The sequence below is a fragment of the Populus alba genome, chromosome 10, assembly GCF_005239225.2.
Source record: "Populus alba chromosome 10, ASM523922v2, whole genome shotgun sequence".
NCBI classification, from domain to species: Eukaryota; Viridiplantae; Streptophyta; class Magnoliopsida; order Malpighiales; family Salicaceae; genus Populus; species Populus alba.
In genome coordinates this window covers 21937525-21949979 of record NC_133293.1, presented here as the reverse complement: position 1 = coordinate 21949979, position 12455 = coordinate 21937525, and the positions used below count along the sequence as shown (strand labels likewise).

The following is a 12455-nucleotide window of genomic DNA, read 5'->3' as shown; positions in this document are numbered from 1 at the left end:
GGTTTACGGGTTGGATAATCAGTTAATCAATTTGTCCTAGTAATCTCATTCATTTTTTCTTAGCCAAGATGTTTGATAGTATATACCTAATGCTTAATAGGCAAAGGTAGCTTATGACTAGTACATTCAAAAAATCCTTAGAGAAATTTTATACATCTAAAAAGTATAGGGAGATTAGGATCCAAGATGTCAGATGCAGCCGAGCCCATGAAGACTGAACTTTTCCCCTAGGCTGGAACCCAAGAGAGGATAGTCATCCCCTTCAGCGTGCCCAATAGAGGATATGGTAATTCCCTTGGGTGTGCCAAAAAAAGATGCTGACTCTAGCCAGACCTAGAAGTGACTGAGTTTGGCAATGTGTCAAGCCCTAGAAATGCCAGGTTTGACACTGGTCAAACCTAAACACGATCAAACTTGGCAGTGTGTCAAACCCTAGACATTCCCAAGGGAATGTGCATCTTCCCTTAGACACGCCTAAAAGAATGACAATCCTTCCTTGAAACACCCAAAGAAATAAGATAATATGAAACTAATAAAATGTCAAACCCAACATGTTTTAGACTTGGCATTTAGCCAAGTCCAAGGAAACATGAGTTTAATTGTCAGACCCAAGACACTTGAACGTAATAATCAACCAAGTCCATTACAATTGGACTTTACAGTCAACCAAGTTCAAGATAACATGGATATGACAAACATGCGAGATCAAAAATATTTGAATTTAGTCATCCGTCAAGTTCAAGGTAACATGGATCTAGCAAACATGTCAGGTCCAAGACATTTGGACTTGATAATCCAGCAAGTTCAAGGTATTTGGACTTGACAGTTAGCCAAGTCAAAAGTAGTAATCATCCTCTCTTAGCAAGTCTAACTGGTGGAAATGACCATCATGACTTAGCATGCCTAAGAAAATAACTACATCCTCTCTTGGCACACCTAAGAGAATGACCATCATCGCATGGCACACCTAAGAGAATAAGGTAATGTGGGTCTAGCAGTACTTGGACTTGGTCATGTACCAAGTTCAAGGTAACATAAGTCTAGCAAACATGTTAGATCCAAAACATCTGGACTTGACAGTTCTAAAAATAGAAGGTAACAATTATCCTTCGTTAGCACACCTAAAAGGATGATCATCCTTTGTTGGCATGCCCAAGAGGATGACAATCCTACCTAGGGCACGCCCAAGAGAATGATCTTTCTCTCTTAAATCTAGCCTAAGAGAAAAACTCAATTTTCATGAGCTCAGTTATATCTGACGTTTTAGACCCTAGTTTTCTTTACACATTTTTAGGTGTAGATAAAATTTCTCTAGGGATCCATCATATTTCTATCAAACATTAATATGGATGTACATAATATTTACACCTCATTAAATGTTATCAGGGTAAAATTATATTTCAAGCTTTCATCTTCACAAAAAAACAAGATTCATAGGCTATAAATACACCATGAAACCTTAAAATCGAGTGTTCATAATTTATTCTTTATTGCCCGCGCGCACGCACACATATATATTTAGAATAACTCTCTCTAAAATATTCTTGCATTTTCTCTCTCTAAAAAATATACTTATTTAAGCATTAAAAAATCTCTACCTCCATCAAAGATCTTTTACAAGTACTAGTCACATGCTACCTTAAATTTCTAGCTCCATAAAAAAAAAACATTTTACATGTTCTAATCACAAGCTACCGATTACATCTTATCAAACATCTTAGTCAGGCAAAATGAATGAAATTATTAAAACTAATTAATTAAATAATTATCCATCCACGAAAGCTCTGTTCGTAAGCTATTTTAGATTTTGCATTATAGCAAATTGTCTAAAAGCGAGGGGAAAAAAGGGCAAAATGCTCCTCTCTGACAAATGCTTTCAAACCACGCAGTAAATTCACTTTCTCACGTCTGTTTTCATTGATGTCAAATTTTAGAAGGTAAAATGAGAAAATATGTACATGTTGGGTTTTAAGGAACTTACAGAAACAATATTTAATCACAATAATAATAACAAACAAACAAAAAAAACACAACGCTAACATATCTAAATAGTAAGCAAGTCCCAAATACCCATAATGCCAAGTTACTTGAATAGTTAGCATGTTTGATCATATAATTTTCTACCTTGTAGGATGGAAGTTAGTCATTCTTCTCATTTAAACTATTTTAAAAAACAACGAGACATAATTCACAATTCAATTTGAAACATGTGCTTTCATGTCTCTCTATGCGCAGCACCAAGTGAAACTAAAATGTTAAAGAGATCCATCCCATCACATTTTTCGGGCTATCAAATCAAAGGTTCCCTTACCAGTTCCCCATGGAAACTGGAAAGATCTTCTAAAGGTGATGTGGTCTTGGAGCATGGAAACGGCAACGACACCGACACGCCAAAATCACTATCTAGAAAAAGAAAAATCGTTCAGAGTTTCTAAGAGATCTTTCAACTGCAACTTGAACTTGAGTTCCACCATCATACTTTATATTCATCTTATAATCTCTCATGCCACGCTAGATGACGACTTTCCAGTAAGAGAAAGAAAACTGCGTGTGCACGGGATAGACTTGAACAAGGTTTGCTTTTAGACTTTGAAGTACTTGTATCCATATTCTGGGTTTGTCATCCCTTCTTCCCAATCGCCTATTCGGCGACCCCCAAAAACTACTTGTTGAATACCTAAATATCTGCCATGAAGGAAAGACAAAAAGGAGCAAGCCAGTTAGAAGTTTGAATTGGTGAACAAGGTGATTTCGAGTAAACTAGACATCATGTTCGGTCTTACTCTGAACTCAATACAGTTAAGCAGTTGAGGAGCACGTCGATGGCAAAAAAATCTGACGTACCAAGATCTACCCTGTTACAACACATTTGAGATTTCAGATATCTTCTACATGTAACAGTTACGTAAGAGATATGGTATGATCGCTGTCAGAAAAAGGCAAAGAAGTCGTACCAAACACGGCCCCAGTTATCCTGAAACTCAACATCACTGATATCATGAAATGATGATGGCATCGCTTTGAAGCCCTTATCTGCATCATAGAGTGGATCATACTCCATTGATGAATTTGCCAACTGCCAACAATGTGGATAGTAACATATTTGAATTTCATTAAGGCCGGGAAAGAAACCAGAGAAGAAATCTATCCATTTATCTAATTGCATCCATCTGATAAAGTGGGAGTAGGGAAGTAGAAATTGCATCTCAAAACAACAGTTAATCCAATCACAGTATCACTTCTGCGACCAATAATCAATAATCGATAGGTGAAAAATCTTGCAATGTGCTCATTAAGCATGAATAAAATGACATAACTTAAGGATATAGCAGTTCAAGCAGAGTTAAAAACATGAAAAAGCAACAAGTAGATGCCAAGACAAGAAAACAGGAAGGACAAGGTTATATTACTATAAGAGAAACACAAAGTTTGATAACAAGGACACACATGAGATGAGATGAAATGAAACAAAAATAGATCCATGGAAGATGTATTAATCGTTGAGCAGCAAATAGTATACCTGCAAGTTGGAAGAATTGAAAGCACCCAAACGTCCCATTAGATACCAAGATTGAATGACCTGCAAGGACGCAAGTAAATTGATCATATTTCATTAAACGTAAATAAATTATAGATTAGAATTAGAAGGTTAGCAATAAGTACTGACTGTGCCAATAATATCAACATCCTGATCAGAAGGAGAGCCGTAAAACTCAAACCAAATGTAGGAATCAATAGGGTTGAAGTCTCGGAAGCTGACTTTGAAGGAAACTACAGAACCCGTTTTAGACTTGTGGAAGTTACTGCGGCCTTTCTTCCTCACTCTGTCTTCCACTCTTTGCCTCATCAGTTCTGGGTTGCCTATGCTGTCACCAAGAAGGGCACGGAGTTCCTCGTCACTTTTGCAAGCATCTTCAAGAACTCTGCAATGTTGTAGCCAACGATGGATCAGTAATATAATAATTTAATTGAGAGGGGGGGAGAGAGAGAGAGAAGAGACTTAATTACTTGGCCCATGCAGGATAGTTGTGAAGGCGATCGTATTCGCGTTTCCTTTTATCTTCACGAACTTTGAGCAATCTTCGTCCTCTCGCTGTGGTTCCGGAGACCACCAAAGAGCCGCCGTTATCATCTCTTTTTGTCTTCTTTTCTCCAATTCCATCATCCGAAGAAGCGACAACCAGTAGCTTCTTCTTCTTTAAAGTGGTAGTTGTCTCGTAATTGTTGTTAATGTTATGTGGGCGCGATCCCCATCCCCCCCTCAAACCCAATCCCAGACCCAAACCCATACCCGGCATCTGCAACAAAGACACGGGCATTTCTCTCACTTCCTCGTACTCCACCGCTGTTCTCCTTCTTTATCTTTATCGGTAATGTTGGTGCTTCTTTTCTTTCCTCCCATTATAATGGACCCAGCCTAGTTTTCTATTGGACCCAATTATTAATAGCCCATTACAAATAGGAGGGGGCACTCTTCCACTAGTCATTGTCAAGAGAGACTTAGGATTTAAGAATGATGATTTGAAATTAACATATTTATTCGTTCAAATAAAAAATGGTAACTTCAAGCGCTCCGATATGTCTAGGATGGAATTTCCCAACAGTTGTGCATATTTCAACATTTTTTGAGAAACAAAACTACAGTAGAAGGGATCTTTTTGGACACTTGGCTTTGATTAATTGATCCTTCGAGGCCTGCTGATGCACAATGATTGAGAAACGTATCGATATCCTCAATTCCTGCACAGGTACAGGCCTAAGCTTTCTATACTTTTCAAAATGACATGGGAAAGATGCTCTGCTCTTAGAGAAGGCCAGCTGCAATGTGCTCTGATGGCTATGAGCTTCTCAGATAGGAGTACGCATCAAAGGTTGAACAAAATTAATAATCTAGAGATCATCAATGCAGTATAACTTACAATTGACAAAAGATGATTATTTCATTGAAAAACCAAACATGTCTATTTGATTAGGAGAAGCAAACATAGTTTTTGAAAATGAGGGTTAGTCCCCTGTTGTGCACCAAAAAAATGGAATTAAACCGATTGCACCATAGAAATTCCAGTGCCAAAGATGCTGCTAAGCTGCACTCTATGAAATGGGCTTCAAGATGTACATCTTGCATGCATGAGAATCCACGGTGGCTGTCAGGTTCCCTACAAAATGAGTTTTCAAGGTCTTGTGCTGCATAAAAGATACCCAAATATTAGAGATCATGAAAGACAAAATGTTCAACGAGTTCCATTAACCCAACACAAAACACTCGTACCCAACAGAACCAGGGCATTAACAAGACAAAACATACAGTTAAAATTACTATATAAATACCTCCCAGAGATCTCTTGCTTCGACGATACTGTTGAGAGGAATTCCAATGTCATCCCACTGGGCGGAAATAGAATTACGCCAGGGGCCTCGGTTGACTAGTAGAACAGCTACCCTATAGCCTGCGAGAGGCCCTGCCCAGATCTGATGAGACAAAAAAAATGGAGTAACTAAGATTATGCTCAACGATTCTACACTAAGTAAAACATGGTATAACTAATATGGACCAATAAGTTTACCTCAAGATCACCTTCCATCCTAACCTTCTTAGCTTGTACCCCAAGTGGATCTTTATCATAAATGGTCAAGAGGAACCGCCATTTAGTGAACTAAGGATTTCATTCATGCAGACATGGACGTGTAAGATGAACATGTAAATGCAGAGGACAATATGATTACCTTGATTAACAGCAATAACCTCCTTATTGGCAATGATATCCATTGTCTCTTTCGTCATGTTCCTCACATCACAACCAAGAAGAAGGGGAGCCTGTATACAACTAAAATTCACTGAAACAGTTCTCCCAGAATATTGGCTCACGTAAAGCAGGACATTGAAAGGAAGACGTTGCCTAGAATACCTTTGAAATGGCCCAAATACTGAAGTGCACTATGTACTCATCTTTTGTCATCCCTCCATTCCCCACCTCAAGCATGTCAGGATCTGTGTTAAAAAAGAGAAAACAGACCTCAAACAAAGATAAGCAAAATTTGCTAAAACATGTCTCAGCTTGTAAAACATTTTCTCACTAGCAGAAAATACAAACCATTCCAACCACCAGGCCTTGCAAGCTCTGCATAGACCTCATTCATGTCTGCTCTTGAAACCATACTGCCAATGAGCAAAGAGTTTTTGTTTAGTATTTAAACACCAGGACCTTACAAACCAAAGACAAACTTAATTCAAGTACGATTTACCTGTCCCATGTATCCGAAATATCATTAGTTGTCCTCCAGCTATTTCCTACCTTAGCACCCCACGTTGCAGGATGCATGTCTCCCCTGACAAACAAGGAAAAAAAGACGTCAAACCAAGACATGTGAAAATTGCACAATGAGCTATGAAATCCATAGTCATGATATATCAGGTTACCATTCACAAAGTGAGAAAAATATAGGGTGGCCAGTTTTCATCAAAGCGCGGGTCATTACAGGGTACCTACAAAGATGAAATTAAGATTTTTTTCACTTGGAAGCCTGAAGTGTTAATTTAACAGCAAACAACAGAAGAACAATACATTTAACCATATAATATAACTAAAGACATGATCGGATCACCTAACGGTTGGCTTTGTACCATCATTGTTACAGTTATCGTATTTCAAATAGTCAATACCCTGCAAACAAAGTGAATTGATTCAAATAGGATCGTCTTTCACATGTGTAAGATTTAGTTGGATTTCCTAAACATAAAGAAAAGAAAAGGGTTCTCTAGTTTTTTACCCATGAAGCAAAACTCTTGGCATCTTGTTCCTCATGACCAAGTGAGCCAGGCATGGTTTTGCTGCAAGTAAAATACCTGCAAGATATGTGGTAGACTAATTCATCTACCAAGATACTATTTCTAAGTATGTGATATATTTTTGTTTAGAGCGGACAGGGTAGAAAGGCATTACCCTGCATCTGAGTAGATTCCTAATTTAAGACCTTTGCTGTGAACATAGTCTGCCAGGGCTTTAATACCAGAAGGAAATGTTGATTTCTTAGGCACTAGATTACCCTGAAACTCAACACTCAGTACAGTTTAGAGCCAGTACAACTCTTTAACAAGTTGAAAATAAATGCTTGTAATTATAATATTTCACAAGCAAAAAGCTTTTATATTGAAGAAAAATGAAAATAAAAGAAGAGATGAAACAAATGCTTATATACCTTGCCATCACGAGCCATTTCAGCCCAACAATCGTCTAACATAAATGCATCATCTCGTTAGCTGGTTTTTTACATCAAGCAAGGCATGAAAGACAAAGATCACGGAAAGAAAGAGAGTGATTGAAACACACACATACCAATGTTAACATATGTGTAGCCAAGTTTAGACAGGCCGGTGGAAACCAGGAAATCAGCTGTAACGTCAACAAAATAAGCAAGATAGTATATATAGTTATCACGGAAGCGACTCCTGAGACTTTAGGAATTGCACAGTGCATTATATAGTAGTATAAGCTTATGATAATTTGGACAAAATCACTTTTTTAGACCAAGTAAAAACATATTGCACAGTTAGATTTAGATGGAGAACAAAAGAAGTCACCCTCACCAGTCGCTTTGATAATTTTCTCATCAATTTTGCAATTGAAGTGATTCCAACTATTCCATCTACATCAAGACGAGAACCAATAAGGACAACAAATTCAAATTAAAATTAAAATACCAACTATATGGTAACCAGTAACTACTACCATATCAGCACAGCTAATTGTCAATTAGTGGAATTGGCAACTTGGTATGGTGGCCAAGTGCTGTTAGAAATGCGAAAAGCATTGATTTCATATTCTTCGATTTAATTGCAACTCGAACAGCATTATCAAGCACGCACAGAGGGGCCTATAACTATAATTCAGCGACAAAAAGAAAACTTGTAAAAAACAAAAAAGAAACGTGCTTTGACAAGAAAATCCAAATCGGTTACCAATTATTAGGCAGTAGTGTTTTTTTTTTCCTTTCGGTAGGGGCCTGATCATGGTACGAGTAGTTGTTTGATGGAGTGAAAGTGATGCATGATGATGAGACTAGTGTTCAGCCAACGATTTGAAGGATAAAGTAAGTGCCGAAATAATCGAAGACTAACAGATTGGGGGTAATCAATTCAATTATACATGAATAGAGATATCTATGTTTATATCCTGATACTGTTCAAATGCGCTGTCAACCTCAGAAGCCCAATCAATTACTGAAAGATTACAAAATAAAAGAGAGAGGGAGGGAGAGAGGGAGGCTGCTCAGGACACATGTAAACAGGTATACATAGAGGAGTGAAGTAGTAGGAATTAGGTGCGTACCCCATGGGAGGAGTGTCGGCAAGACCATTTGCAAGCAGATTTCTTCTACTACTATCCCAGTTTGACGGAAGTCTGTCTTTTTGTACTCTTGAAACCGAATCAACAATGGTTACGCCGGGCATACCCCTGATGGATGATGATGAAGAGGAGGAGATGAGTAACAGGAGACACAATGCTAGTATACAGTTACTCCTACCATTAGCACAGCTCTCCATCATCTTCACTGGTATTGTATATATGAGCTGCTTAACTGCTCTAGGCAAGGAACGTGGGCACGGGCGGAAGAGAGAGTAGCAAGCCAAGCAGTTGATCGATAGTCTACCAATAGTCTGTCTGTCGCCAGTGATAGGATAGACTACAGCGTAATGGGTAAGACCAAAGCGTGCGTAATGGGTAAGACTAAAGCGTAATGGGTAAGAGCATCTACGACAGGATAGACTAAAGCGTAAGGGGTAAGATCATCTACAACAGGATAGACTAAAGCGTAATGGGTAAGAGCATCTCCGGGGGTAGATGCGAGAACCAAATTGGTATTATGATTTTTTTAATAGAGTAAATTTTTTTTTTTTTATATGTATTTTAAAGAGTTAATTATATTTTATATTAATAAAATTATTTATTAATTATAATTAATTAATGCAATTTTAATCAATTTTCTATTCATAAAAATATATTAAACAAACTTTTTTAATATTTTTGACAAGCACATAAAAATAATTCTTTAGCATTTAATAACAAAAAATAAAAGACACCAGTATTTTACTATGAATTGTAAGTCTTTTTACTAAAAATTTGAGCAATGTTTAAGAAAGAGAAGTTGGTTGGTTCTCTCGATAAATTATAAATGGTATGCTTTTTGTTATTTTTTATTATGTGCATGAGGTGTTGTGGATTGTTGGATTGTTTACTGTGAGTGAGTTTTTGATGACATGTTGTAATCTTGATTTATTCAATGAGGAGGGTCTGTAATTAGATTCAGGGCTTATTGTGATGTACCTGGTTGCAAGATAACTTTTGATTTTGGTTGATTTTCCATGGGATAGGAGTGGTTTCATTGGTGTTTCTCTTCATTCTGTGCAAGTATAGTTATTCTTTCACTATGTTGGGTTGGTACAAGTGATGCTGAATTGTTTATTTTAATTATTTCTTTTAGATTTTATTGTATTCAAGGGATATATAAAAATTTTTGCGTTTGAGATTTGTTGGGTCTGACCCCAAGCGAGACCCAGGTTGCCTGGGCCTAGCGCCCCGGTCAGGCCCGGCACATGTGGGTATTGATAATATTAATATTAAAAATATTATTATTTATATTATAAATAATATTATTTGTATTATAATTAATATTATTAATATGAGAATTGATAAATTTGAAAAAAATATTACTAATATTAAAAAAAACCATATATTTGATTTGAATGGTCAAATTAAAAATTATTATTATTATTATTATTATCATTAATAAATTTGGAAAAAAATATTATTACTATTAAAGAAAAACCATAAAATTTATTTGAATTGATTAAAAACTACAAGAACTTAAGTCAAACTAGTTAATATTATTATTGTTCTTGTTGTTATCATCCTCATTAATAGATTTGAAAAAAAAAATTATTACTAACAAAGAAAAACCATAAATTTTATTTATAGAGATTAAAAACTATAAAAACTTGAGTAAGACAAGCTCAATATTATTATAAATATTATTATATTTATTAATAGTATTAAATTTGAAAAAAATATTTTACCATCGAAAAAAAAAACATTAATTTGATTTGAAGGGTAAAATAAATTATTGTTGTTGTTGTTAAGTTGAGTCTGTCATCCCCTTCCAAACTCAAGTATCAAGTAGTTGGAAAGAGGTGCTCGACTCAAGTTGCTTGGGCCTAACAAGGGCATCAGACCCAAGTCACTTGAGTCTCGTGGCCCTGCTAGGCCTAGGGCTCTTGGATCTGATGTCAGGATCCAAGGCTCCAGGGTTCGGTGTCCAAACCCATGGATCTTGGGTCTATTGTTGTAGCCAGAACCAGAGTTCGAGAGTTTAACGTTCAAAAGGGACCCAATGCTCCTGTACTCAACATTGCAACCATACCCATTTAAACTCGGGTCAAACAAGTTTAATATTATTATTATTGATATTAAAAATATTATCTCTTGCACTATAAATATAATTAATAAATTTGAAAAAAATATTATTAATATTGAAAAAAACCATGAATATGATTTAAAGGATAAAATTAAAAATTATTATGATCATTAATAAATTTGAAATATAATATTATTAATATTGAAGAAAAACTATAAATTTAATTTGAAGAGATTAAAAACTATAAGAGCTTAGGTCATGTAAGTTTATTATTGTTGTTGTTGTTGTTGTCATTATCATTAATAAACTTGAAAATTTTTTTATCATTGTTAATATTATTATTGTTCTTGTTGTTATCATCCTCATTAATAGATTTGAAAAAAAAAAATTATTACTAACAAAGAAAAACCATAAATTTTATTTATAGAGATTAAAAACTATAAAAACTTGAGTAAGACAAGCTCAATATTATTATAAATATTATTATATTTATTAATAGTATTAAATTTGAAAAAAAATATTTTACCATCGAAAAAAAAAACATTAATTTGATTTGAAGGGTAAAATAAATTATTGTTGTTGTTGTTAAGTTGAGTCTGTCATCCCCTTCCAAACTCAAGTATCAAGTAGTTGGAAAGAGGTGCTCGACTCAAGTTGCTTGGGCCTAACAAGGGCATCAGACCCAAGTCACTTGAGTCTCGTGGCCCTGCTAGGCCTAGGGCTCTTGGATCTGATGTCAGGATCCAAGGCTCCAGGGTTCGGTGTCCAAACCCATGGATCTTGGGTCTATTGTTGTAGCCAGAACCAGAGTTCGAGAGTTTAACGTTCAAAAGGGACCCAATGCTCCTGTACTCAACATTGCAACCATACCCATTTAAACTCGGGTCAAACAAGTTTAATATTATTATTATTGATATTAAAAATATTATCTCTTGCACTATAAATATAATTAATAAATTTGAAAAAAATATTATTAATATTGAAAAAAACCATGAATATGATTTAAAGGATAAAATTAAAAATTATTATGATCATTAATAAATTTGAAATATAATATTATTAATATTGAAGAAAAGCTATAAATTTAATTTGAAGAGATTAAAAACTATAAGAGCTTAGGTCATGTAAGTTTATTATTGTTGTTGTTGTTGTCATTATCATTAATAAACTTGAAATTTTTTTTATCATTGTCAGAGAAAAACCATCAATTTTATTTGAAGGGATTAAAAACTATAAAAACTTTGGTCTGATAAGTTTAATATTATCATTAATATTATAAATATTATTATATTCATTAATATTATTTTTTAAAAATTATTACTATTGTAAAAAAAAACATATATTTGATTTAAAAGGTAAAATAAATTATTATTGTAACTACTATTATTTTCATTATTATCTTGGATATGACATCCCCTATTCGACCCAAGCAAACTAGGGTTGAAAGGGGCACCGAATCCAAGCCACTTTGGTCTTGTAGCCCCGCCAAACCCAAGACAAGACTCTAGGGTCTGGTGGTACAGTCAGCCCACTACTCCTGGGTCTGGCCTTGTTGACTGACCTAAAACTCTTGGATACAGGTGTTACAGCTAAACTCAAATCCAGGCTCCTAGGTTAGGCATTACAGTCATATCTAAGATTCTTAAATCTTTGCTTTTCTCAATATTATTTATATAAAAAAAATTAACTTACAGCATAACACAGACAACCTAGCTATAAAATGCTATTTTAACTCGTTAATGTAGCTTTTCCCCATAAATTTTGACTCGTAGCTTTCCATGTAACACTTCCACTTGAGATACCTTAAATGCACCAGATATGAATGGATGGATGGATGACATCCCCCTACTTGTAGCCTTGTTTTTTATAGATTAAGTGACTGTTTGATATTGTGGCTGCGGTGAGATTCACTCGCAGCCATAATTTTTAATGTTTGGTAATCCTCCTATCATATTTTTTTAGTGGTGGATCCCACCATTAACTATGGCATAACCACAAGTTACAAGAAGCAGCTCTTTGTTGCTTCTTGTGATGAGAAAATTGAT

At 35.3% G+C, this 12455-nt stretch overlaps 2 protein-coding genes across 2 annotated transcripts; both read right to left on the bottom strand.

Moving 5' to 3' along the window:
* Nucleotides 1-2125: 2125 nt before the first annotated feature.
* LOC118060223 (uncharacterized) lies at nt 2126-4737 on the bottom strand. Its single transcript, XM_035073424.2, has 6 exons — nt 4009-4737; nt 3668-3923; nt 3521-3580; nt 2955-3076; nt 2784-2855; nt 2126-2685 (listed from the first exon to the last, which is right to left on the bottom strand). The coding sequence occupies exons 1-6, from the start codon at nt 4317-4319 to the stop codon at nt 2583-2585; spliced, it is 924 nt and encodes a 307-aa protein (XP_034929315.1). The 5' UTR covers nt 4320-4737; the 3' UTR covers nt 2126-2582.
* Nucleotides 4738-4872: 135 nt separating this feature from the next.
* LOC118060222 (alpha-galactosidase 1) lies at nt 4873-8704 on the bottom strand. Its single transcript, XM_035073423.2, has 15 exons — nt 8328-8704; nt 7586-7644; nt 7335-7391; nt 7198-7232; nt 6942-7045; nt 6769-6844; nt 6604-6662; nt 6419-6484; nt 6244-6327; nt 6093-6157; nt 5907-5989; nt 5725-5815; nt 5565-5614; nt 5329-5469; nt 4873-5184 (listed from the first exon to the last, which is right to left on the bottom strand). Exons 1-15 carry the CDS (start codon nt 8543-8545, stop codon nt 5092-5094), a joined length of 1281 nt encoding a protein of 426 aa, XP_034929314.1. The 5' UTR covers nt 8546-8704; the 3' UTR covers nt 4873-5091.
* Nucleotides 8705-12455: the final 3751 nt, after the last annotated feature.

What these genes read in the sequence shown, in the direction of transcription:
- LOC118060222 (XM_035073423.2), bottom strand. Translation starts at nt 8,545, where the DNA reads ATGATGGAGAGCTGTGCTAATGGTAGGAGTAACTGTATACTAGCATTG. An exon ending in AAATGGCTCGTGATGGCAAG is followed by an intron (nt 7,046 to 7,197) that starts GTATATAAGCAT and finishes GTTGAGTTTCAG; the next exon opens with GGTAATCTAGTGCCTAAGAA. An exon ending in GGATGGAAGGTGATCTTGAG is followed by an intron (nt 5,470 to 5,564) that starts GTAAACTTATTG and finishes TTGTCTCATCAG; the next exon opens with ATCTGGGCAGGGCCTCTCGC.
- LOC118060223 (XM_035073424.2), bottom strand. Translation starts at nt 4,319, where the DNA reads ATGCCCGTGTCTTTGTTGCAGATGCCGGGTATGGGTTTGGGTCTGGGA. An exon ending in TCAATTCTTCCAACTTGCAG is followed by an intron (nt 3,077 to 3,520) that starts GTATACTATTTG and finishes CATTGTTGGCAG; the next exon opens with TTGGCAAATTCATCAATGGA. An exon ending in GATAACTGGGGCCGTGTTTG is followed by an intron (nt 2,856 to 2,954) that starts GTACGACTTCTT and finishes GTGTTGTAACAG; the next exon opens with GGTAGATCTTGGTACGTCAG.